Source organism: Malus domestica, chromosome 04 (assembly GCF_042453785.1).
Source record: "Malus domestica chromosome 04, GDT2T_hap1".
NCBI classification, from domain to species: Eukaryota; Viridiplantae; Streptophyta; class Magnoliopsida; order Rosales; family Rosaceae; genus Malus; species Malus domestica.
In genome coordinates, this window is record NC_091664.1 from 24,651,448 (window position 1) to 24,679,397 (window position 27,950).

General features: G+C 38.5%; 2 protein-coding genes and 1 long non-coding RNA gene across 3 annotated transcripts; 1 reads left to right on the forward strand and 2 right to left on the reverse strand.

Annotated features, from left to right (window-relative positions):
* Positions 1-1,917: 1,917 nt before the first annotated feature.
* On the reverse strand, positions 1,918-5,204 carry LOC139195329 (uncharacterized). Its single transcript, XR_011580154.1, has 6 exons — positions 5,053-5,204; positions 4,329-4,487; positions 4,174-4,206; positions 3,850-3,891; positions 3,718-3,768; positions 1,918-2,185 (listed from the first exon to the last, which is right to left on the reverse strand). It is a non-coding gene; the product is annotated as an uncharacterized lncRNA (long non-coding RNA).
* Positions 5,205-11,882: 6,678 nt separating this feature from the next.
* LOC103408568 (receptor-like protein 6) lies at positions 11,883-15,916 on the forward strand. The gene has a single exon (XM_008347408.3). It carries the CDS (start codon positions 12,317-12,319, stop codon positions 15,704-15,706), a length of 3,390 nt encoding a protein of 1,129 aa, XP_008345630.3. The 5' UTR covers positions 11,883-12,316; the 3' UTR covers positions 15,707-15,916.
* Positions 15,917-25,868: 9,952 nt separating this feature from the next.
* On the reverse strand, positions 25,869-27,056 carry LOC114824412 (transcription factor LAX PANICLE 1-like). The gene has a single exon (XM_070820343.1). The coding sequence runs from the start codon at positions 26,798-26,800 to the stop codon at positions 26,207-26,209; it is 594 nt and encodes a 197-aa protein (XP_070676444.1). The 5' UTR covers positions 26,801-27,056; the 3' UTR covers positions 25,869-26,206.
* Positions 27,057-27,950: the final 894 nt, after the last annotated feature.

A 27,950-nucleotide genomic window follows, 5' to 3' on the forward strand; every position in this document is an offset into this window, starting at 1 on the left:
TAGCTTAGATTTTTCCGGATGAAGACTTGGTAGTCTTTGATACAATGTAAGGCCGCCACCGCAACAATACTAGCAAAGCGGGGAAATTTCTTCGTATTTCGGTGACTTACAGCATGTTGAATCTCCACTTCTTTCTGGATTAGCTGTGAGCCTTTGGCATCTATGAAGTGAGTTGAAGAGCTTTACATAAAGCTATCTAAACTATTTAAGAATCAGTCCGTCTCCTCACGCGAGAGTTGGGAGGGGTGTACGGGCGAAACGTCACCCTCTCTTCTCCAGCTGCCTGCGTAATTCATCACCTTAATCAATAATCTGTGGACATCGAATAAAACAGCTTACTTGTAGCAGATTGTAAACCCCACTAGTAAAATGGGGAAAGACTTCGACGTCGACAAGTCAAGCAAGCAACAAGTCTCGTAGAAACCTTCTCCACAAAGTTAAACCCACCATATACCTTACCATCACCACAGGTCCACAGTTTTCCTTAGCCTCTCAAAGAGGAATACAATGATAAATAAGTCAATCCCTTAATGCAATCTCATTTGTCCGCAATATCAGTCTCAATCCAACTATACACATTAATGCATGCGAATTAGTAGCCAACGAACAAGTAAAATTACGAAAATGAAAAAGGAAATCTATGCATGAATGACTACGTACCGTTGATTTTTCATTTGTGACAACTGCTGAAGATATTCCTAATACCCTGAGCCTACACTCTTTACTACATTTTCTGTCCCATATCAGCAATAGCATCGATGAAAACTCCTCCAATTTCATGGCTTTTCTTGATGCTCATTTCCTATGCCTCACTCAGCTTCCATACATTTGTGGTCTCTAGCCAATGTCATCCCAGCGATCAACGATGATTGTTGTTGCAATTGAACAACAGCCTCGAATTTGACCCTGCACAATCTAACAAACTTGTGCGGTGGAATAATGGCTCGGATTACTGTTCTTGGGAAGGTGTCTCCCGCAAAGATGGTTGTGTTTCTCATCTTGACTTAAGCAGCGAGTCAATTTCAGGTGGACTCAACAAGTGCTCTTTTCCATCTGCAGTACATCGAGGACCTAAATTTGGCTTACAATGACTTCAACTACACTCAGATTCCATCCGAGTTTGGGCAGCTAACCGGTTTGAGTAGTCTGAACTTGATGAATGCTGGCTTCGCGGGGCAGGTTCCGATTGAGATTTCGTACTTGACAAGGTTGGTAACTCTTGATTTGCAAGAGAAGATCTTCCAGGTACCTACACTGCAGACTATTGATTTATCACGCAATCAACAGCTACAGGGTTCCTTAACAGAATTTCCAAAGAATGCATCTCTTCGGTCCTTGGTTCTACGCGGGGCTAACTTTTCGGGGTTACTACCGAACTCTATTGGCAACCTCAAAATGTTGTCCAAGATAGATATTTCCAGCTGCAATTTCACTGGATCAATCCCAAGGTCAATAGCCATTATGCTTGGCTTCATCAAAGCCCTAGCTTTTCTGGTTTCAAATTTCCAATACCCAGCGAATAAGAAGCCGTCTGATGAAATCGAAGAGCTGATTCTGTTCTTAGTAAGATATATGCATGATAAAGTTTCAGAATACACTAGAAGATATGTATGCGCGTTGCTGCAGGAATTGAATATATTAGTTGCGACAAGCATGAATAATTTCCACACAAACTAAAACGACGGTTTAGTACCTAAGAACCAATGAAGTAAAACTTTGCTTGCTATATGCATGCTATAAGAAAGCATTCACTTGTAGATCGTATTGTACCATCAGTATTATACTCATAGTTTCAAGTGCTCAACTTACTATATGGGGAAAAACACAGAAATGGGAAAGCAGAAAGGTAGAAGACATAATATTTGAGCATTTGGCAGGAATAGTAAGTTTCTAAAAAAATTGCTAAACTATCACAAATTCAATCATTAAACATTACATTGTGACCTAAGATAAAGATAAATTATATAGTTCGTTCACAAATCAAAACAAAGTGCTATCAAAGGAAAATGTTTAAGATGATGAAAATAAAAAACTGGACTCGGCAACCATATTTCCTATCGGTAACCAAACGAATAATTTAGAATGATACAAACCCAATTCTAGCTCATCTGGTTGCTCTCATCCTCAGCTCTGTATTTCAAAGGTTGAGTATCCATGTTTGCAGAAGTTGCCAAATAATCACCATCTGAAGATTGAGAATAACCCACATTGTTCACATCGCACAAAATTTTATAGAAACGGGGACAAATTAACATATTTCAAGTAAACATTAAGATGTAAACATATTCAAAGGCTGAGTAGCTGATTGGATTCGTTTAATTTTTCAAATTCAATAAAAATACAAAACGAAAAGGAATTAAAGAAAAGTTACAGTTTAAGTATTTTAAATTAGTGATTAATCAACCAGTCAGTCTCCATAATCTATCAATACCATGGACATCATACAAAAATTCAAGTAAACCTTGTAAACTATCAACTCCTCAACTCCATCACTCTTCCACCATTGTTTCTAATTTACCTCTCCTTGGAGCTTTTTGATTACTAATTTATATACAGCAAATTGAACTATCCATTTCAAATCAAATTTACATGGGCAGAAAAGCAAAACCTAAACTCCCGCCACATAAATTAATTAATAATCAAACAAAGAAAAATTCTTGGAGACCAGAACAAATCCAATTGAATTTTCATGCGAGTGGTTGTAATTGCCAAACAAAACACATATATTTAAGTGCCCAAAATTTAAGCTTTACATCATAATCTATTCTTGTAACAAAAACAATTTCTCAGCCGTTGGGTATTTTCTGTGGCTTTCGAACAATAGTTGTACTTATATAGAAAAAAAGTAAAATAGTCGAACACAAATGAAAGAAAGACGGATCAAATTATTAAGAAATCTAGAGTTGTTAAAATTCACTTTCATGTGTATGATTCAAACTTCAACACATTTATTCTTACATTTTACCAATTGTAAGACATTGCTAATTGCCAAGATAGCAAGATAATGAATTCCATGAACGAAAAAAATAAATGACATGCAACCAAGAATCTATGTTATACTTGATTTGTGATTCCATTATAATTTCACACAAAAAAAAAGATCAAATTTTGATTGAAACATCAAACAAAACAATCTCATCTGTTACAGATTGGACCAACCAAATAAAGAATCTATTGAAATGGTTGTCAACCTAACTATAAAGGTGCTTTATAACAGCGCAATCAACATCATTTGAACCCATCTAAAAAGAATCTGATTGTATGTTATAAATTCCATGGGTAATTTGATTTTGCAAGTTAAAAAGAGTCGAAAAATATTGAAAATTACTAAACCCCATCACAACATCGCATCAGCAAAGATGCAAATCCAAATGTAAGCTGTAGGAGAGTGACAATTGCATAAAGAATATGATAATAGGAAGCATAAATGGGATATTGAGGATCTCAAGTAAATTCGCAACAACACAAAACCCAACCAGCAACAATTCGTTCATGACATCTTAAAACACCAAATTTCGTCCTGAAAACAGGACATTTAATGCAGAAAGCTTAAAACTTTGCCTCCCAAAACTAACATCTGAGAAAGCATTGCAATTTTTATCTTTAAAAGCATGAATGGTGAACTTAATAAAAGAATAAGAATCTGCAATGAACTAATAAAAATACAATTTCTATAAACATTATTTGCACAAAAAATAATTGTATTGAGAAACTCACCATCCTACTTCTCACGATGATGCATGATGATAAAACCAATTAGTGGGTGCACTGAAATATATTCACAGGCCCATTAAACGCACGAACATCATATAGTGAATTGCACATAAAGTACAACATTATCAAGTATACCTCGAGGCGGCATTGAATACGATCATTATAAAGTCTTCATCTCTGACACCAAAAGCACTCAGCATCTCAGAACACACATTCATTATACATTTCTCTAATAACTAATCAACTACCTGAATTTAAAATTAGCTTCCAAACCAAAAAAGTTCTGAACTTTTAATTCTGCAATCACACTCAGTTCTTCATCTCTTACTCTAAATCCCAATTACAGAAATATCTAAACATTACTTCAATTTAATATTGATTTCCCCCAAAATAGCACAATCCCACAAAAAAAATACGTTTAAAAAAAACAACATATCATAATTAAATTAAACTTCTCACCTCCACCTCCAGTAGAGCTTTCACATTCTCAACCTATCACAAAAAAATAAAATCAAATTCACATTAAAAAAGGGAGATCTTCAACTTCCAAATTAATTGACAGAACTATAAAATCAATTAAGGGTTTCTGCTGAAGTGAAAAGTAAGGGTTTTACATTCTTGTGAGGATCGACGTTTAAGGAGAGGATCTGTTCGTCTTCGGTGATCATTGTGAACTTCATCTTCTTTAATCCGTCGTAAAAAAACAACAATAAATCAAAAATTAAATTAAAACTTCTCACCTCCACCTCCAGCAGAGCTTTCACATTCTCAACCTGTCGCAAAAAAAATCAAATCAAATTCAAGTAAAAATAAAAAAGAGAACTTGAATATAGCAACCCTACTCCCCCTCTCACAGTTTAATATGTAAGGAAGTTGGAATCCAATCATGTTAAATTCACCCTTTTAAACGCCACAATTTATCTAATAAAAAGAGAAATTGAAAGGAAAAAAAAAAAAACCTAAAACGGAAAGTAGTGATCGTAAGCTTCCTCTACTATCATTTTTTGCCTAAACTCTGTGAATTAATCGGAAACGAAGGAAAACTAAGAACTTGATTAATTGAGTGATTAAGAAAACATCGACTTGGTTAACTTGATATATAAAAGCTGAACTCATTGAAAGATGCTTCACATACATCATGCATCCACCGTCTATTTCCAGAAAAATGATACATTATCTGGATAACAGCACCTAGTAATGAATTGATATCAAAAATCCCACAAAACCATCCACAAATACATATTTCACTATAAAGCATGAAATGAGAAAGATTAAGGCTCAAAGGTAACTGTTGGGTGAAGTGCAACGAATTCGAATGATGGCGCTAAGTAAGAGGACCTTGTTTCAGAAATGAATGATGTTGAGGCTAGTGGGAAGCTCCACCGATTCCGCCATATTTGCAACTTGTAGTGAGCGGAAAGAAGAAGAAACAGAAAGGAGAGTCAGAGGATGAGCTAGAGAAAACAGGCATTACCATATAAGTGCCCTAAACCAAAAACAAAAAAACTTAAACACAGAATTATGGATGTCGTTGGAGACCATTTTAAATGAAACAAATAAATATTGGGAAGCACTCATTGTCAAACTAACCTGACGAACTTCTCTTGCTGAAAATTCATGACTACAACTTATTTTCTAGAATCTCCAAACGAAAAGTTAACCTCTGAATGTTTGGATAACCCGAAGAACTTCCTCATGCACCACCATGTTCCCAAAAGCAGTCCCCTGACAACGATTCAAAGTGAAATAAAGTGAATTCAACATAGAAACTTCTATAATTTCACATGTTTCCTAAAATTACTTGGCTAGGTGTTCATAAAAGGGGAAACTTTTTCTGAAGTCCAAGAGCAATATCAAAGTGTCATTTGCCCCAATTCAAGAAGCAAAATCGCACTAATACTAAATATCCATACAAAAATATCTTCATTTGAGCAATATCCCCCTAAATTTAGCATCCACTGTTTTCATACATTCATAAATTCATTGCTACCAACAAAATGTAATAAATAAATAAAATATAAAATAAGGTCAAAATTGGACCATCGGGACCCCTTGGATTCAAATTTTTGAACCAAAAATCAAATAATTTCAACAAAAAGTGATATTTTGGATTTCCAATTTCATATCCTTTCAAGAAAAGATCAAAAAACTACATTGTTAACATTCCCAAACACTGAAAATCCAATCTTTGGGGGAAATCCATGAGAGCATACAGTTGCATCAGTCAAAATATATTCCTTACCTCAACTAATTGGATTAACCAATAGAGCTAATTTTTATGATATTTAGTTAATTACACATCTAGAGCTATCAGCTATAGCGAATCTTTTATCTCCAACCTTAAATATTACTCCCTTAATTAGTGCTTCTTTTCATACCACAACATTGAATACGATTAATTAGGTGCTACATCAGTGGTGATTTGTGAGGACCACTATACTAATTAAATTGTACAATACAATTTCAAGATCTAATTGCAACAACTCGAAATCATAGCAAGACGATCAATCGACACAAGAAAGAGACCTTAAGAGCGGGGATCATTTTTCCTTGAATATGAATCCGCATCATGTACCCAACTAAGATATAAATCCCCATAAATCCATATCTGGAAAGTACTAAAATACCCAAAACAAATATATATATATATATATATATATGAGGGATTGGATGAGGAAGTCTAAATATACCAGTAATGGCGAGTGGTGAGGATAAGCTTGATACTGACACCATGTTCTTGGGCTGCTTTCAGAACCCTCTCAGGTTCAACTGAATCCACAACCGCTGCTTTTTTGGTACTCTCGTCAATAATTCTAAACACCAATAACAATTGAATTTAGAACTGAGCAATATTTAAGCATAATTAATTAATAAAACCCTAATTAGGATAATCAGAAATTGAGATGAAAAGGGTGGATACAACCTTTTTGCTTTAAAAAACATGCTATAAATTTGTTCCGCACTTAGAAATACAGGAAATTAGAGAATTTTAATCAAGTGTTCGCAAGCGAATGACATTACCTGCATCCCATTCATGAAACCAAGGCTTATACACCCAAACTAAAAGGCAAAGCCCTTGAATGCATCTCCTGGGGCTAAATCAACAGAAAAAAGTTAATACCTGATCATTCACATTTATTTATATATCATATACCAACACGTTAAACTCAGTCGCAATGGGTGTATCAAAACCTGCTACATAAAATCAGTCGCAGAAAAACATTGCCAAGAAATGAAAATCAAACAAAATGGGCAACTCAGATGTTAAAAGAGAACACAATTATCTAAGATTCCCAAACTCCTTCAAACACATAAATTTTCTAGACTGAAAGAGAACTGTTACTTAGAAATCTGTACCATGTAATTGGGGCTGTACACGGGCTCCATTTTGTACACCGCCATGTTCCGCAGAAGCAATACTAGAATCCTTAGTGTTCATAGTGGCTACACTTGCTCTGGATTGTCCTCCTTGTGCATTGTTATTATGCTACTTAAAACTGAATATTTGAAATAAAAATCATCAAACCCTAAAATTTCCAACAATCTCAAAATTTCCAAAATGCATTAAAAACCTCAATTTGAAATAGTAATCCCAAGCAATATAATTGCATAGATTGTAAAAGTGAAGAAAAACTGATCAGGAATAAACCCTACACAAAAACACATATGCAAATAAGTAGATATGACACACACACATATATATATATGCACCTACGGTTGGAGGAGATGGAAGGGCCAAGCCCATCGGTGCCGGTGCCCATAGGGTAAGCGGGTGAGTATCCCCTGTGGAAAATATGAAATCTTGTGAAAAGAGCGCATGTGGGAAAGAACAATATCAGCATTGAACGCATAGAACCTGCAGCAGTAATAACATTCAAAAAAGTATTTGTTCTATGCGACACAATAAAAGAAATAACAGTGAGCCATAAAAAGTAAAAATAAAAAATCGGGGATTGTAAATTGTAATCCAATCACCCAATAAAAAAAAGAAATTAAGCACAACAATATCAAAATTAAACGGAAGGAATAATATGAAACATTGTGCATAGAACGCTCGTGAGAATGAATCACACAACAATCAAGGGTGGACAAATCACAAACGTGACAACTAAAGGGCACCTAACGGACACCCCCATCTCTCTCTCTGCAACGGCAATTGCAAAAATCCCTCGGGTTTCAGGAAGCAAATGGAAAACGAAGTGCTTTTCCATCCCCTACCCATACCCATACCTCCCTTGCCCGTTCCCTTTACCCTCATAGAAAATCGTCCCATCTCTCGCTCTGCAAATCGCAGAAAAGAAACCCTAAACAAATCCATGAAATCCCTCACCTAAATCCTCCCACATCTCTCTCGGACACCCCTATCTATCTCTTTGCAAACCCTAAACCAAATCTCCTAAATCCTATCTCGGACACCCCACAAACAGCCAAGAAGCCAAAGATATTAAAGCAATCTCTACATAATACTTTGGAACAGTGAAGCAAACTGGTACTTACTTTTCCTTGTCCAAAACCGTTGGTGCCGCTGTACATTGTTATCAATTGTGGGTCTAACAAATCCCTCATGGCTTAGACTGCATGAAGAATTAAAAACAAAAAGATGAATATATGATGTAAATCATCATATAAATGTAACTGCATTTAAAAAAAAGAAGGGAATGATAAAATCGAATTCTATTTCATCAGCATACTGCATGAAAAGTTACATTGAATGCAGACTCAATCAATTTCCCCAAAGTTATTGTTAACTGAAAATCAATACCAAACCCATAAATACCACCATTGAATTTGGCAAAACCCAAAAACAAAATACAAAAATTTACTCATATAATCACAGAAAAACATGAAATTTGAGCACCCATTTGGCCAAGTTAAAGGATAAAGGCACTCACATCATCGAAGTACTGTTTGAGAAGACCTTCTAATACTAGTTCTTCCTTTTTCGTGCTCTTCCGCAGAACTGCCATAAAAAAACCGGAGAAGCATACAAATTCAGAAAAGGAAAGGACCAAAACTGCCATAAAAAATCCAGAAAGCATACAAATTTATCAGAAAGAAAAGTTCAAATTACAAAAACCAACTGATGTGAGTGAGTAGTGAGAGATTGTGTTAGGCACCTGAAACACGTTTTGGTTTCAATTGAGAGGGCCAGAGCCTTGCATGCGAGGAAGATGACGCTAGGATTCCAGAGACGGAGAAAGGAGGAGTAAGACGACGGAGGCGAGAGGAGGATAGGACAGAGGCGAGACCGTCTGTGTCGTGGGTCTGCGAGACGGAGGAGGCAAGGAGGGTTTGAGAAGCAGATGGAAAAGGCTGGCTTTACCATCGTTTTTCCCTTCCCGCGATCATCAAAGCGTGTGCATCAAGATCAGCGGAACTGATAGCCTGTGGCAGACTCGTAAATAAAGTGAAATTGAGCCACTAAAATCAGCATGGTGGCAAACTCGTAAATAAAGTAAATTTGAGGCAAAATTGTAGGTGACTTGCTCAATTGTCGAATATTGTCATGTAATCTTATTGTTAATATTTACATCTTTCCAAAAGTTTTTTGTGAAGTTTGAATGAATGTGAAGCTTCAACTTCTACCAAATTTATTTCGACTTTAATCTCATTTATTGGCATAACTGATTGTTTTAAGACGTAAAATCATAATTTAAAACTTATACTTTCTCGCCATTAGATCGGTTAATCGCTTCACCGGCCACAATCTAATACTTAAAACCTAAAATCAGAGCTCTAAAGACAATTACCCCTCGTAACCAACCGGATCAAAATTGAAGAAAATTGTACAGCTTAGAGTGGACTTGTAGATGAGTGAGCTAACTGATAAGTTGAAATTTCAAGTCCGTTGTTACTTGGTAGTGACAACCTATCTACCTTTGCCTAACGGGCAGGAAGACTCAGGGTGTGCTAGTCTAAAAGGGAAACCGGGGCAGTTGGGGTAGGACACATCGCATTGCATGGGACCCTTTTGACTCTTTTAGGCAGAATATTTAACAACTACATAGACTCCAAGAATGGGGGACCACATATATCAAACGACTCCTTTTAATCCCTTTTTTTTTTTTTTTTAGTTGAACGATATTGTCGTTAAGTTAGAAATTAGATTTGCTACTGACAGAACTTGAATCCATATCATCATACAAGAGCTTCACTCATCTGCCTCACTGTGGTAGAGGGTCACCTGCTACTTTTAATCCTTTTTACTTTCTAAACTGGTATGAAACTCCAATCATTAACCTTATTTTTTGATTTTTGGATGTATGTTTTGGTGCAAATACGAGTCCGGGAATGTTTGGGATTGTTTCTGATTGTATTTGATAGAAAAGTTAAAAAAGTGTTTACAATTCCTTCTGAAAAGTGTTTATGAGCTATAAAAGCATTTTTTTGAAGAACTTGTCAAATGTGAAACACTTTAAAAAACTTTTTGAGGAAGCACTTGGAGTTGTGATAAAAAAAAAACTTCAACTTGTTTCTCATACCGACAAAATTGCATGACTTTCGCTCTTTACCAACAACGACACTGAAATCAGCTTCACAATCATCCATAATTACAAAAACAAAAATAAAATTTATCCATCTCTTCGAAGAATTGACATCCAATTCGAGATGGCCGACTTGTCAATAACTTCACACTTTCTAAATTATTTAATCCGTCGGGTGCCGAAATCAACACTTCTGACCAAGAAAATGATGCATTCCAAATTAGAAATTCGCATGTTCATCGTTTAACGCGCAAAGCATCAATTTGAAAACCAAAAGAGTGAAGATATTTTGTATAAATAACGTATGTACATACTTTTCAGCAATACGATTCAGGGTAGCATATTACATTTTATTAGTTTAGCCCTAAAATACTGTTGTTGAAACATGCAAACGAATCCTACTTAACTTTAAAAATCTAATACCCATCACGGGGTGGCTCAATAGACGGGTTCGAATTTCAGTCTTCTATTTCATACAGTATGTGTTCAATTCTTGCCGCTAGCAAATTACACAATGATAGCTAGAAAGAAGCTGAAATTTTTATGTGAGTCTTTCCTATCTCCAAAATGAAGTCTATTTCTTTATTAAAAAAAACTTTAAAAATCTAATTATTTAACGATGATGACGGTCTGGTTTTGCAACAACCACGATTACAAGAATTGATTAATATTTGAGAGACAGCCACAGTTAGCCGGAATTGAAGACTATTTGAGAGACAGCCACAGTTAGCCGGAATTGAAGACTGATTCTTCTAATTATTTTTCTAATTATGCTACAATGCTATATTATTGTTAATATTTGTTAATGGGTAATACATGAGATTCTATGATTATGTTTCCCAGAATTATTTAAACTTTAAAAAATCAATTAGCTTTTGATCTATAGTAGTAGTCTTCACTTGACTTCATGAGGGTTCGACTAACTTGTGATGAGTTCAATACCTGATTGTTATGTAATTTGTTGCGTATGTGTTGGTTAATGACATACCTAATTATTATGTACTTTGTTGAGTATGTGTTGGTCCATTGTCATTAAGAAATTTTTTCTGCATCAATAAAACAATCCTTTTAGTTTTATGTATCAAATTTTGGGCCAACTAAAGTGATTCATCTTTTTTTTTTAACAAACGATATTATCTACACAAGAGAAATATGATAGGTTTAACCTTACAATAGGCTAATAATAATGTGATTCAAATTCGACTTTATTGAGAATCGAACCTAAGACCTCTCACTTACAAATGAAGAAGAATATCACTAGACTGTAGTTCTAAGTAGCCAAGTGATTCATCTTAAACTAAATGATGTAATGGCTGATGATTGGATTATATTACATAAGTGTTAATCAATATGCTTATTTCCTATGATTAACACATCATTTAGTTTGCAAATTAAAATTTTAGTTTCACCGATCTTTCCCAACATGACTACAAGTGAGCTTCTCCTAACGCGGAGATAAAACGTTATAATACACAGAGCCCCACCATTGGAATAATATCTCCATGAACTTCTTATTTTTTCAATAAAAAGAATTAAATTTAAGGACAACTAATAAAAATGGCTTGAAAACTTTGAGTTTTAACGATAAGGACAAAATAAAGGATAAAGTGAATAGTATCAAATTTAACTTTTTAATGTAAAAATGTGATTTTTCGTTAAATTAAACAATGTGATGGGTTTTTTGTTATAACTTCCTTAAATTTATCCAAACGCATTGATTGGATCAAGAAAGGGAATGGTTATTTTTCCACAATACAGAACAAGAAAGTCAACAACCAATCCGCGAAGAGACGAACACCATTTGGGAGCTTTGAATATTCCATGTTTGCAACTTGCCGCAAGTAATCTAAGGCCGCCCAGAGGAAGAGCGTACGAGTCAAACATTATACAAACGGGCACACGCGTTTCAGGGACTCTTCTTTCAGATCCCCATCCCAACAATTCTCTCCGTTTTTTCTTCCTCTGAATTCTTCGTCCTTCCGTGCTAACTCCGCTGGATTTTCGTCCGGCCAAGGACCCGAATCCACGGCCCAAAAGGGTCTTTTCATGGATCTTTGCCTTCATGTATCCATTGAGAAAGTTCTAGCCTGCTCTGCTTCCTTTTCTCAGAGATTTCAATGAAAATTCCCCTGTTTTCATGGCTTTTCTTAATACCCTTTTACTACTGTTCCATCAGCATCAACGTATTTCTCGTCTACGGCCAATGTCCCGGCGATCAGCAATCTTTGCTGCTACAATTGAAGAACGGCCTCACATTTGACCCTGCAACGTCTAAGAAACTTGCCAAGTGGAAAAATGGCTCGGATCACTGCTCTTGGGAAGGAGTGTCCTGCAAAAAGGGTTGTGTTTCGAACCTGGACTTGAGCAGTGAGGAGATTACGGGTGGACTTGATAATTCGAGTTCTCTTTTCCGTCTGCAGTCAATCGAGTACCTGAATTTGGCTTACAACTTCTTCAACTACACTCAGATTCCATCGGAGTTCAAGCACCTAACCGGTTTGAGTAATCTGAACTTGTCAAATGCTGGCTTTGCGGGGCAGGTTCCGATTGAGATTTCGCACCTGAAAAGGTTGGTAACTCTTGATTTGTCTACCTTTTATTTCCCCGGACCTCCTTCGTTGAATCTTGAGAATCCGAAATTGGATGTGCTGCTTAGGAACTTTTCTGAGCTTGTTGAACTTTATCTTGATGGTGTGAATATATCAGCACAGGGGACCGAGTGGTGCCAAGCGATATCATCTTCATTGCCAAACTTGAGGGTGTTGAGCTTGTCCACTTGTAACCTTTCAGGCCCTATTCATATTTCATTACTGAAGCTTAAGTCGCTCTCCGTTATTCGTATTGGGAACAACAATTTGTCTACTCATGTTCCGGAGTTCTTCTCGAATTTCTCAAATTTGACTTCCTTACTAATTATGAATTCGGGATTAAATGGTTCATTCCCAAAGAATATCTTCCGGGTGCAGACACTGCAGACTATTGACTTATCCGGTAATCCAAAGCTTAAAGGCTCCTTACCAGAATTTCCAAAGAATGGCTCTCTTCGATCGCTGGTTCTCAATGGGGCAAATTTCTCAGGCCAGATGCTTCCTAACTCTATTGGGAACCTCAAATTGCTGTCCAAAATAGATATTGGATATTGCAATTTCACTGGGTCAATCCCGAGATCAATGGAAGACCTTACACAGTTGGTTTATTTGGACTTGTCGGCGAACAAGTTCAATGGTTCAGTTCCATCTTTTAGTATGGCCAAGAATCTGACCCTACTAGATCTTTCTTACAATCAGCTAACGGGTCAGATTAATTCCTCACGCTGGGAAAACCTGACTAGTCTGGTGAATCTCGACTTGCGACTCAATCTACTTAATGGGACTATTCCACCATCTGTGTTTTCTCTTCCCATGCTGCAGAAGCTACAGCTTTCTAACAATGAATTTTCTGGTCAGTTGCTTGAATTTGATGCTATATCTGTACTGGACACCCTTGATTTGAGTAGCAACAAGTTGGAAGGGCCAATTCCCAAGTCTATCTTGAAATTCCGAGGGCTTAAGATTCTTTTACTATCTTCAAACAACTTCACTGGCTCTTTTCTTCTGAATGATATTCAGCAGCTAAAAAATCTTTCGAGTCTCGATCTTTCATACAATAGCTTGTCTATTAATTACACTGAGACCAATTCCTCTCATTCTTCATTTCCAAATATTACCACGTTGAAGTTAGTTGCTGGCAATTTGAGAAGAATCCCAAGTTTCTTAAGAAGTCAATCAAAATTAAGCAGTTTGGACCTATCACAAAACCAGATTCATGGTGAGATACCCAACTGGATTTGGAGGCTCAGTAATCTTGTTCAACTAAATCTTTCTTGCAACTCTCTGGAAACTCTAGAAGGTCATTTCCTCAATCTTACTTCTACTTTGTCTGTGCTTGACCTTCATTCCAACCAGCTTCAGGGACAAATTCCAATGCTTCCAGGATTGGCCACTTATCTGGATTATTCGAGAAACAACTTCAGCTCTAGCATACCGGCAGACATTGGTGATTTCATTTTTTACACTGTGTTCTTCTCTCTTTCAAGCAATCACTTCCACGGGATTATTCCAGAATCAATCTGCAAGGCGCCATATCTTCAGGTTCTTGATTTGTCCAATAATTCTCTAGGTGGAACGATTCCCCGATGCTTGACTGAGATAAGCAGGACACTGGCAGTACTTAATCTAAGGAGAAACAAACTTGATGGCTCTGTCCCTGATAGATTTCCTCAGAGTTGCAGTTTAAAAACTCTCGACCTCAATGGAAATCAGATATCAGGCCTATTTCCAAAATCTCTTGCCAACTGCACAATGTTAGAGGTTCTAAACATGGGAAACAATCAGATAATGGATACCTTTCCTCGCTTGTTGAAGAATATATCCTCCTTGCGTGTCCTTGTTTTGCGATCCAACCATTTTTATGGACAAATTGGATGTAACACGACCAGTGGCCCCTGGCCAAAGCTTCAAATTGTTGACATAGCTCGCAACAATTTTAGTGGTGAAATACCAGGAACATGTTTGAGAACCTGGTCAGCAATGATGGCTGACGAAGATGATGCCATGGCAAAGATTAATCACCTCCGATTTCAAGTTCTGCAGTTCAGTCAGGTATATTATCAGGATGCTATAACAGTTACCACCAAAGGTCTAGAGATGGAATTGGTAAAGATCTTAACAGTCTTCACCTCGATTGACATCTCCTGCAACAATTTCATTGGATCAATACCTGAGGAAGTGGGAGACCTCAAATCACTCTATGGCCTAAACTTGTCCAGTAATGCTTTCACAGGTACAATCCCATCATCACTGGGTAACCTACGACAGCTTGAGTCCTTGGACCTTTCAGACAACAAACTGAGCGGAACAATTCCACAAGAGCTTGTCAAACTTAATTTCCTCTCTGTCCTGGATCTCTCAAACAATCAACTGGAGGGGAGAATTCCAACTGGCACTCAGATTCAATCTTTTTCACCAGATTCTTTCACTGGCAATAAAGGATTGTGTGGGGCACCTTTGAGTCTAACATGCAGTGATAACAACGCCTCACGAACAGATCAAAACAAAGTGTCAAAAGTTGATTGGCAGTCCATATATACTGGAGTGGGTTATGGAGTGGGAGCAGGAGTTGTTGTTATCCTCTTAATCGTGTGGGAAGAAGGAAGAAACTGGTTAGAGGACAGCATTGACAAAATTCTTCTGGCGATTCTTCCAATGATGGGATATTCTTACAAAACCCGTGCCGAATGGGACGATGAGGAGGAGGAAGACTTGGAAGAAGAGAGCACGTATATCATGCAAGACTATAGCAGAGACGAGATTGTTTCAGAAGACAGAGTGTTTCGGGGTCCATATTGTGTGTTTTGTTCAAAACTTGATATGAGTAGGAAGAGGGTCATCCATGACCCAAACTGTACATGCCATTTCTCTCCACCTATTACATCTTCTTCTTCCTCTTCGCACTCATTTTCGCCATAGACACAAATTGTTTTGTTTTCAACTTTCTTCTTTACTTTTTCTGAACTTTTACTTTTGTTGGTGTTATACTTTCATATAATTATAAACCGCGAAATGGCGGTGACAACGACGGAGACTAAGTATATGTATATATATAATGTTGTAATCTTCGTGGTCTGAATATAATGCCCCTCAGAATGATGCAGATGTTCAGTGAGGACTTTCATCAAACATGTGGTGAGCCATCAAACATGTACACCACCACATAAGGGTTTAACAGTTGAAATTTTTAGGGTAAGTACCTGAACAGAAGTGCGCCATTGATGCGCTCTCTCCCTTCTTTGCAAAATGTGGAGGGCAGCAGCATGGCAAGATGTGGAAATCCTAAGATTTGCTAAGGTTCCCGCCAGTGGCTCTTACGGAAGGGGTTGTTGGACGTAAAAAACGAACAACTGTATGGGCCATATGTGGGTATCTGGGCATACTATAGGCCCAATGGGTTTACGGTTTAGGAATCAATCGCGTTTTTTAACTTAACTTATTTTTATTATTGTGGTAAATGACCACTTGCAATTGCGTCTTTCATTTATTTTTACTATAATTGACTCATTCACATAATCAAAGAAAAGCAAATTACATGAAATATACGCCACTTTGTTTAGACATCGGAACGCAAAATAGAAAAACTTCGCTTAGGTCAAAAATATTTTTGAGATTAGGAGTCGAACATGTTTTCTTTTTACGTTTTTAGATGATTGAAGCTACAAATTAAACTTATGCACCCGAAAACATTAGAGGAAATGAACATCATTTTTTCTATTGGCATTAGAAAGAAAATGGTAAGAGATCTCCAATGGACTCCCTAAATGAGCTCTTAACTAGAATTTAAGGAGGATTTCAAACAATCAACTCCAATCATGCTTCCCATAATTAGCGCTAGTTGTTTTAATATTACTTTAAATAAATACATAATTTTTATTGGCTAATTATTGACTTATAGTCATTATGATTCTCTAAAATACAGAATGTGATTAGACCGTTGGAGTACAACATGTTGGAGTGCTCTTAAAATAACTTTTGATAATTTTAGCTAAAACTTTCCTATAAAATTAAATAACATGGTTAGAGATGCTTGAAGTTTGGTAATCTAGTTTCCACATTTCAAAAATCCTTTTGGTAAGAGAGATTCTAAAAATGATTGTATGACAAACTAGAATTAAAAAGAGAAACATTAAAACAACAAATTTAAAAAGGTACGGTAACCAGTTTTCCAACGTGCTTGGTGCATTTAATTAGCTTTCTCATGTGTTGATGACTCATTAAGTACTACTTTTTTTTAAAGGAAAGTACAAATTGAGAATAGCGTGCAAAATGGACCTTGATAAAATCTTGTTGGGGGATTTCAACCCGATTGAAGGAAAAAAAGTGTTCCGCATAACAATATAACCTATCCTCAACTGATAATACATAGGCAAATTATAAAACATTTTCGTACAAAATATTGCTAAGCAAATCGCGGGGTTCTTCAAACCACACAAACTCTTCATTGCTACCAATGTATCTTACATTGCCGGTCCCAAGCCCGGATAAAGGAGGAGGGGGAGGGCGTCAGGTAGTCGACAGCCGGCACTCCATGATCACGTCGAATCCTTATGAAAATGAATCCAGAACAAAATCGCGCTAAAGCTAGGGCGTCACCCGTAAGTGGCGCGCTGTGTGGCCCGAGCACAGTGATAAATGAGCAAGGGTCGCTGTATCTCCATCGGCACCCGGATGCAGTGTTAAATGAGCAAGGGGGCCATAGAAACTTCTTTTCGAACGACTCCACTCAAAGTTGTTTGGGAGCATATGCTCCTATCAACTTTACACGGGACACACAAAAGAAGTACTTTGATCCTATTAGACGGGGGAGGGTGAAGAAGCTAGGACAGAAGGGTAGAGTTCAAGAGAGCAAAATGCGTTTAGGAACGTGGAATATAGGAACCTTAACGGGAAAATCTATGGAAGTAGTGGAAGTTATGGTGAGGAGAAGGATAAATATTATGTGCCTACAAGAAACTAAGTGGGTTGGTAGTAAGGCAAAGGATCTAGAAAACTCAGGGTTTAAACTTTGGTATTCGGGCACAAATAGAACGAGAAACGGTGTTGGCATCATCGTGGACAAGACCTTGACACAAGATGTTGTAGATGTCAAGAGGGTAGGAGATAGAATCATGGCAATCAAGATTGTAATAGGACAAGAACTTATCAATGTGATTAGTGCGTACGCACCTCAAGTAGGGTTGGATAAGAGTTCGAAGGAGAAATTTTGGGAAGACCTTGGAGACTTGGTGCAAGGAATTGCTCAGACGGAGAAGTTATTTATAGGAGGAGATTTAAATGGACACGTGGGCAGGGAGACAGGCAACTATGGAGGTTTCCATGGTGGCCATGGTTTTGGGGAGAGAAACGAGGATGGGGAAGCTATCTTGGATTTTGCAATGGCATATGATCTCTTCTTAGCCAACACCTTCTTTAAGAAGAGAGAAGAACATGTGATCACCTACAAGAGTGGGTCGTCAAAAACACAAATAGATTTTCTCCTAATGAGGAAAGGAGATCGTATAACTTGTAAGGATTGCAATGTTATACCAGGAGAGAGCGTGGCTAATCAACATCGCTTGTTGGTGATGGATGTACATATCAAAAGAGTGAGACAAAAGAACAAGACTTGGAAGTGCCCAAGGACTAGATGGTGGAATCTAAAAGAAGAAAAACAAGTCATTTTCAAAGAGAAAGTAATCACCCAGTGTGTGTGGGATAGAGAGAGGGAAACTAGCCAAATGTGGGATTCCATGGCTAGTTGTATTCGAAAAGTAGCAAAAGAGGTATTAGGAGAGTCCAAAGGTTTTGCCCCACACCAAAAGGAATCTTGGTGGTGGAATGAGGAGGTACAAACAAAGGTGAAGGCTAAGAAGGAATGTTGTAAAGCCTTATACAAGGATAGGACCGATGAAAATGGTGAAAGGTATAGAAAAGCGAAGCAAGAAGCGAAGAAAGCTGTGAGAGAAGCTAAGTTAGCAGCTTATGACGATATGTATAAGCGACTAGATACCAAAGAAGGAGAGTTGGATATCTATAAATTAGCTAGAGCAAGGGAAAAGAAGACAAAGGACCTAAACCAAGTGAGGTGCATCAAGGATGAGGATGGAAAGGTTCTTGCTACAGAGAACGCGGTTAAAGACAGATGGAAAGGTTATTTTCATAATCTTTTCAATGAAGGACATGAAAGGAGTGCTTCTTTAGGGGAGTTGAGTAACTCAGAAGAGTGTAGAAACTACTCTTTTTATCGTAGAATCCGGAAGGAAGAAGTGGTTGTAGCTTTGAAGAAGATGAAGCATAGAAAAGCAGTAGGCCCAGACGATATACCAATCGAAGTGTGGAAAGTTTTGGGAGAGACAGGTATAACATGGCTCACTGACCTTTTCAATAGGATTTTGAAAACGAAGAAGATGCCAAATGAGTGGCGAACGAGCACTTTGGTGCCTATCTACAAGAATAAGGGTGACGTACAAAATTGCATGAACTACAGGGGTATTAAGCTAATGAGTCATACAATGAAGCTCTGGGAGAGAGTCATTGAGCATAGATTGAGGCAAGAGACACGGGTTTCGGACAACCAATTCGGGTTCATGCCAGGGCGCTCAACCATGGAGGCAATCTATCTCTTACGAAGATTGATGGAAAGATATAGAGATGGGAAAAAGGATTTACACATGGTCTTTATAGATTTAGAAAAAGCGTATGATAGGGTCCCAAGAGACATTCTTTGGAGGATTTTAGAGAAGAAAGGAGTACGAGTAGCATATATCCAAGCTATAAAGGATATGTATGAAGGAGCAAAGACTGCCGTAAGAACTCATGAAGGACAAACCGAAAGCTTTCCCATAACTGTAGGATTACATCAAGGCTCATCCTTAAGTCCTTACCTTTTTGCGTTGGTAATGGATGAGTTAACAGGACATATTCAAGATGATATTCCTTGGTGTATGCTTTTCGCAGACGATATAGTGTTGATAGATGAAACTCAGGAAGGGGTAAATGCAAAGCTTAACCTTTGGAGAGAAGTGTTGGAATCTAAAGGTCTTCGCCTAAGCCGATCAAAGACAGAATATATGGAGTGCAAGTTCAGTGCAAATGGAGGCCAAAACGAGTTAGGGGTGAGGATCGGAGATCAAGAAATACCAAAGAGCGACCGTTTTCGTTACCTAGGATCTATCTTGCAAAAGAACGGAGAATTAGATGGAGATCTCAACCATAGAATACAAGCTGGATGGATGAAGTGGAAGAGTGCATCCGGCGTGTTGTGTGACCGCCGTATGCCACTGAAGCTCAAGGGAAAATTTTATAGGACGGCAATAAGGCCAGCGATGCTGTATGGCACAGAATGTTGGGCGGTGAAGCATCAACACATACACAAAATGGGTGTAGCGGAGATGAGGATGCTTCGTTGGATGTGTGGGCACACGAGAAAGGATAAGATTAAGAATGAGGATATCCGGGGTAAAGTAGGAGTAGCCGAAATTGAAGGCAAGATGAGAGAAAATCGGTTACGGTGGTTTGGACATGTGCAACGAAGGCCTACTGACGCTCCGATTAGAAGATGTGACTATGGGACAGAGGTTCAGGGCCGAAGGGGTAGAGGAAGACCTAGGAAAACTTTGGAAGAGACTCTAAGAAAAGACTTAGAGTACTTGGATCTAACGAAGGACATGACACAGGACCGAGCACAATGGCGTTCTAAGATTCATATAGCCGATCCCACTCAGTGACTTGGATTTTCCAAGTCTCCAATCGAGAAGTTTTCCTCACTCGGGAAATTAAGGGAACACTACCCCAACCTACATGCTCCACTCAGAAAGCTTCAACATACAAGCTTCAACAAAAGAAAATTCAAAGAACTTAGCGAAGAAGGTTTTGGTGTATTTAACACAATACGTTGAAATGAAGGAAAACTTATTTATTGATATCCCCGATAAGCTACAAATGTGTACATATACATGAGTCAAAATAAACAAACAAGAGGGAGCCTTCACAAGGGTTGCTTAGGAGAAGTCTCAGCAGTCGGTAGAGCCCCAGAAAGAGAAGGCACCGGAGGGGGATCATTCGGAACCTCAGTACTGGACAGAACCCTAGAAGGAGGAGGCATCAGAGGTTGATTATTTGGAGCTTCATTACGCGGTACAGCCCCAGAAGACGAAGGCAATAAATGCCTTTGGAACAAACCCACAAATCTCTGATGATCAAGTAAAACCTGACCATCAGTTTCCTTCATCTGGTCAAGCTTCCTCTTCATGTTTGTAGCATAGTCATGTGCGAGCCGGTGCAACTGTTTATTCTCATGCTTGAGCCCTCTAATCTCCTGTTTGAGACTCATCACCTCAGCCGCCAATGATTCAACTTGGCGGGTTCGAGCAAATAGGCGTTGGGCCATATTAGACACAGAACCTGCACACTGAACACTGAGAGCCAGCGAATCCTTAACAGCTAACTCATCAGACCGTTTGGAAAGTAGTCTGTTATCTTTGGGAGTGAGAAGGTTCCTGGCCACCACCGCAGCAGTCATATCATTCTTCATCACAGAATCCCCAACGGTAAGAGGACCAGTAGGGGAGACGAAGGATGGGCGCCATATGTTGTCTGGAGAAGGCGGGGCTGCCTCTTCAACAAGGTTCAAGTCAAAACGACGGTCGGAGGGGCCAGACATTTTCAAAGGTGTTGAAGAGAGAAGAGGTTGGACAAATCAAGATCTTAGAAGTGCAAGAATGGAGCTTCTACTGGTGGAGATTCAAGTGTGCTTTGGAACTTAATGCCAGCCCCTATAAAAATCTGCACTCGACGGAGCTTCAGAAATCGAAGAGGCGCCTGCTCAGAAATCGAAGAGGCGTTTGCTTTCTCAAAAGCTGGGCTGCTTAGAGACCACGAGGGTTGATCTCAGAAATCGAAGAGGCGTTTGCTTTCTCAAAAGTTAGGCTGCTCAAAGACCACGAAGGCCGATCTCAGAAATCGAAGAGGCACTCGCTTTCTCAAAAGTTGGGCTCCTCAGAGACCACGAGGGCCGATCTCAGAAATCGAAGAGGCACCTACTTTTCCAGCCTTGTCAGCACCTGTCACACGCACACTCAGCTTTGCGGAAATTATGGGCATTTTGTCGAAGACTTCTGAGGAAGTAGAAAACACATGAATCTTACTGTTGAATCACCCACTTCCCACACGCAACAATAGCTCATGGGTACCACAGATAACTTTGCCAAAGTTCTCTGCCAAAATTGAGCACGTAAAGCTTGCAGCTCCCACTACATCGCTCTGACCAAGAAAGGTAAAAGAATAGCAAAGAAACAGCACTAACAAAGTTTAGACCCATAAATTTTGAAGGTCTAGCTACCATATTATTACCCACAAGGGTAAAGGAACAGTACCACTGCTGGATAATTGGAAAGTCCCTGTGTGTCAACCTCTGTGCTTCGTGGCAAGGTAGACTAGCAAACATGCCCAACCTTTACTCACACTCGAGAAAACACTACCAATAAGATTGCTTGCTCCAAAATCGAAGAGGCACCGTCCTCCGAATCTCGAGAGCCAGACTCCCAACATGACTACTTTCTCAAAAATCGAAGAGAGGGTAAAGGAACAGTACCATTGCTGGATAATTCGAAAATCCCTGTGTGTCAACCTCTGTGCTTCGTGGCAAGGTAGACTAGCAAACATGCCCAACCTTTACTCACATTCGAGAAAACACTCCCAACAAGATTGCTTGCTCCAAAATCGAAGAGGCACTGCCCTCCGAATCTCGAGAGCCAGACTCCCAACATGATTACTTTCTCAAAAATCGAAGTGACACTGCTCCCCGAATCTCGAGAGCCAGACCCCCATCATGATTGCTTTCTTAAAAATCGAAGATGCATCGTTCTCCGAATCAATCGAAGAGACGCTCGCTTTCTCAAAAGCTGGGCTGCTCAGAGACCACGAGGGCCGATCTCAGAAATCGAAGAGGCACCTTCTTTTCTAGCCTTGTCAGCACCTGTCACACGCACACTCAGCTTTGCGGAAATTATGGGCATTCTGTCGAAGACTTCTCGAGAGCCAGATACCACAGACCACTTTTTCAAAGTGCTCTGACAGAGTTAAAACATGTGAAGCTGGCAGCTCCCACTACCGTGCTATGACCAAGCAGGGTAAAGGAATAGCATTACTACTTGTTGTTAGGGAGACTCCTATATATGTCGACCTCCATCCCCAACGGACAGGCAGACCTGCAAAAATGTTCAACCCTTCCTCATATCTGAGAGGGCACTCCCAACGAAGCCTTTCGAAATATTCAGCTTTCTTTCCCCCCGATAATACCTTTGCAAACAAGCTATACTAGAGCAAGAATATCTCATATCATCAGGGTTAAAAGCAAGAGTATCCCATATCATGCTTTTTCCCTGTCTTTTCCTTTGGCCTTGTTGTTACCTGCAAGACAAGGAGAAAGAGAGCAATCAGTCAGCACTTGGAATCAAGCTTCCAGCCAGGAACTGACTGCCTGGAACCCCTTACCTGATTACTTACCTGGCATTGCTCTCGAGTACTCATCTTCAACATCTTATGTTTCCAGGGAAGATACCGCATCTGCTTGAGGAACAGATAGGGCAAGTGCGAAGGATACAAGGAAGCATGTGGAGACAAGCGTAACAGCACACGTGCCGATACATCCATTACTCTGTCAAAAGCAAAAGTATCCCATATCAGTAGGGTCGAACGTACTCTAGATTTGATGGACTTGTTTTGACCCTCAAATTCTTCAGTCGGCTCTGGAGGAAACCAGAAAACCCTCCAGCTCAGTTCAAGAATAAGCCTGTGGAAAGTTACTTCTTCAAAAGCAAAAGTATCCCATATCATCTCTTCTCATCTTTCTTCTCTTTATCCTTCATGCTGCTGCAAGATGGGGAGAAGGTGAACAATCAGCCGGAGCTCTGATTGCTTACCTTGTCTGTCACCTCTTTCAGCAGATCCCCTAGCTCGGCGACTTGGGAGACTCCTACTACATGGTTTGTATCGCGCTTGACCAAGCCTGAAACTACAAGTAAGCTTCAAGTGAAATTGATACATTACCTTGTGCATCTCCACCAGTTAAAGATACCACCCCTGGATGGAGGAAGAGTACTTCCAGAGAAGATGCCATATCTACCTATGAGACAGATAAGGCAAGTCAAGACGATACCACACTCCGATACTTAGAAGTTTCGTGATTACGAGATCATTCTCTCACAATATTTCCTAATGTCATTTGTACTAAATCATTCACTTGTACTCACTAAAGGAGAGCTTGAACCTATGTACTTGTGTAAACCCTTCACAATTAATGAGAACTCTTCGTTTCCGTGGACGTAGCCAATCTGGGTGAACCACGTACATCTTGTGTTTGCTTTCCTATCTCTATTCATTTATATACTTATCCACACTAATGACCGGAGCAATCTAGCGAAGATCACAAAAAGCGACCGTTTTTGCTGCCTAGGATCTATCTTGCAAGAGAACGGAGAATTAGATGGAGATCTCAACCATAGAATACGACCTGGATGGATGAAGTGTAAGAGTGCATCCGGCGTGTTATGTGACCGTCGTAGGTCACTGAAGCTCAAGGGAAAATTTTATAGGACGACAATAAGGCCAACGATGTTGTATGGCACAGAATGTTGGACGGTGAAGCATCAACACGTACACAAAATGGGTGTAGCGGAGATGAGGATGCTTCGTGGGATGTGTGGGCACACGAGAAAGGATAAGATTGGGCATGAGGATATCCGAGGTAAAGTAGGAGTAGCCGAAATTGAAGGAAAGATGAGAGAAAATCGGTTCCGGTGATTTGGACATGGGCAAAGAAGGCCGACTGACGCTCCGGTTCGAAGATGTGACTACGGGACAGAGGTTCAGGGCCGAAGGGGTAGAGGAAGACCTAGGAAAACTTTGGAAGAGACTCTAAGAAAAGACTTAGAGTACTTGGATCGAACGGAAGACATGACACAAAACCGAGCGCAATGGCGTTCTAGGATTCATATAGCCGACCCCACTTAGTGGGAAAAGGCTTTGTTGTTGTTGTTGTTGTTGTTGTAGCTCGAGTGCCTAAATTGATTTTACACACTACCAAAGCATTTCATTTTATTCATGTTAGTTTTGGGGAACTTTGTATCACTTTTATTATTTGACTAGAATTTTAATTCATGGATTTGAAGGAAAAGTAAACGATACTCGTTAATAACAACCTAGTTCATTAACAATTTATTACTTTATCCTCTAGTATAAATATAACGTTGTATCAAAAAAATTTAACAAACATCAATATTGCAGATGATTACAAATGTAACACTAATTTTAACTAGAAAATTAAGGATTCAACGTTTAGTAAAAAAGACATGGCCGGCAAGGTGAACCCTAATTAACTCAAATATTAATTAAAAATTCTAGTGTTTCACAAAGAAGTGCATATGTTTCTTTATAAAACGCTTTTAGGTTGTATAAACGTAATCATAATTTTTTTTTTGTTAACACACTTTTTACTCTTCCGAAAACGTTCCAAACAAACCATATCAGTGATTGATTTTTGTTTGATTAATAATTTTGACTAATTTACTCTTTGTATATTCCTTTTTCTCTCTTTAGCATAATAAGTACAAACGAATTCAAAAACAGTCAAACAACTTTCCATTACATTTGCTTCCTTTTAAATGTAAGGTTTAATTTTATGGCATGATAGAATATGGATTGTGCAACAATTCTATTATCCGTCCAATCATTCTAGTTAGCAAGAAAAATACTTAGTTAGCAAAAAAAAAAAACAAAAAAAAACTAAACTCAATGCTCGTAAATCGATCTTTTTGTAAGAAAAACACTTCTTAGCAAAATATAAAAAAAAAAACTAAAAACTTGTAAATAGTGGGTGGGGATATGAAATGATTGCAAGTTTGCAACAGCATTTTGATACGAGAGAACCCCCTTAATACCGGAGGAAACTAATGAGTACTGACCCAGAAGCATATTTATCAACATGATCTACTGATTCAGCCTAAAACCCACTGGATATTTAAGCTAATCCACACTTTTAGGATCATTCCTAGGTTCATCAGCACACCATGTTTGCACTTAATCTAAATCAGTCAAGACAGAAACCAATCAAACACAGAGAACATTCCTTTCCATATTTAGAGCAACACAAAGTAACATTAGTTAAAAGAAACATTTTTGTTATTGAAACACACCACTACTACCATCTAATCACATCGAACTCCCCAACATACTAATTCATAACCTAAGAGAGAGACAGACAGAGACTTAAGCTAGCTATTTTCTGATGAAAACAAATTAAGATTAAGCGAAATTAGTTCTTCGTCAATGGTCGTGTGAGGCACCAAACCGTTTTCCATGAGAAAAGAACCAATGCGAAGAGAACCCGCTCGCCCGTCCCCTCTTTACTAAAGCTAGCTATAATATTTTATATAGGCTTCAATATTGCCAATTGTTCCTTGACCTTTGGAAGCAATTGTACTCGGGCATTATTGGAATATTAACTGCTGGTGGTGACGGTGGTTGCACTGAAGCATCAGTACTAATGACATCGCCGTGAGCGTACAAATCATGAGTCTGCTGATGAAGCTGGTGAGAAAGATGATCAAAGCACCCAGTTGGAAGAAGATCATGATCAAGACACCCAATTGGATGAAGATCATGATCATGAGCTGGAATATCCATCAACATGGACGGTGGTGATGATGACGACGAAGGATCATGGTAATCCTCCGCAAAGTTGATCATGGTCTGGTGAAGCCATATCTGAGTCTTGAGGAACTTCACATAGTGGATAGCCTCCTCCAGCATGGACACCGTGTCCAGCTTCGTCCCGCCAGGAACCAAGCTCTGCAAGATCTTGAAGCGGTCGCTGATCCTGTGCCTCCTCTCCCTAGCCGCCACGCTCTGTGGGTCAGTGGACAGCCTCACTCCATTACTTTTGTTCTTCCCACCACCACGATTGTTTTTTGTCACGGAAGAAGAGTTGGCGAAATTATTTGAGTTAGAGTCAGTGGCAGTGAGGTAGTCCATTTAGCTAGGCAAGCACAGTAAAACTGGGCTTTTGTTGCTTAAAACTGGGCTTTTGTTGCTAGCTAGAACTTGGTAGGGATAAGTGCTTTTGGGTACATATTTATAGACAGGGAAAGATAGACTCTGGATTTCTCTATTAATTTGATGATTTTGAATGAAGGAGGAGGAGGAGAGGTGGAGAAAGATGTCGTCATGTAAGTCAGCCAATCTTTGGCGCAGGATTCGGGTGTCTACCCTAGGGTCCTATAGCGCCTAGCCAGGAGGCCCAGGAGTTCTTTAGCCTAGCCAAGGTTTCCTTTGCTTTTTGCTTCTCTTTTCCTTTGTCATTTGGTAAATATTATATGCTCGTACGATATGTCTTAACTGACTTTGTGGTAACGTTGCTTTCATTCAAATTATTGTTCGGTTGATGTGGTGAACAGTGGCGATAAGGGGTGCAAGTTGGAATGATATTTCTGATGCCGAAATTAAATTTTTTAATTTGAACTCGAAAATCTAAGTATCTTTAGAAAAATGTAGTTTTAACGAAAAAAATCGCGGTACTGTTTACTTTAACGAAAAATTATGTTTACATTAAAAAGTCAAACCTATTACTATTCATTTTACCCTTTATTTTGTCCTTATCATTAAAACTCAAAGTTATCAAGTCATTTTCATTAATTTTTCCTTAGAAAATTTGGAAGGGAAATGAGAATGCATTTAGAGATTATGATAATTCTAAATTTCCAATTCGATTTTTTTCAAAGTGTTCTCAAGAGTTCAAACTTATTCTGACGAAAAAGGTTATGATATTCTCATTTTTATAGTTATTTACTCAACTTATGCATTTTATAATCAACTTTCATATTTTATTGTTATTTTTGGTGCCTTTTGTTCATATATTGAACACACACTTGTATATTAAAAAGGATAAGCATACTAGTATACTAAAAAAATTGATTGAATTTATACATAAGCATATACCAAAAATTAAGAAAGAATAATAAATTATATGTACAGAAAAGTTTGAGAATATTCAAAAACAAATCAATTATATAAATTTCCGAATTATGTTCCTAAATTTTTTAGATTACTCTAATTCTGAAATTCCGAATTTGAAAATCATATTTCAATCCACCCGAAAATCACCCATAGTGGCGATCCCTTAAAT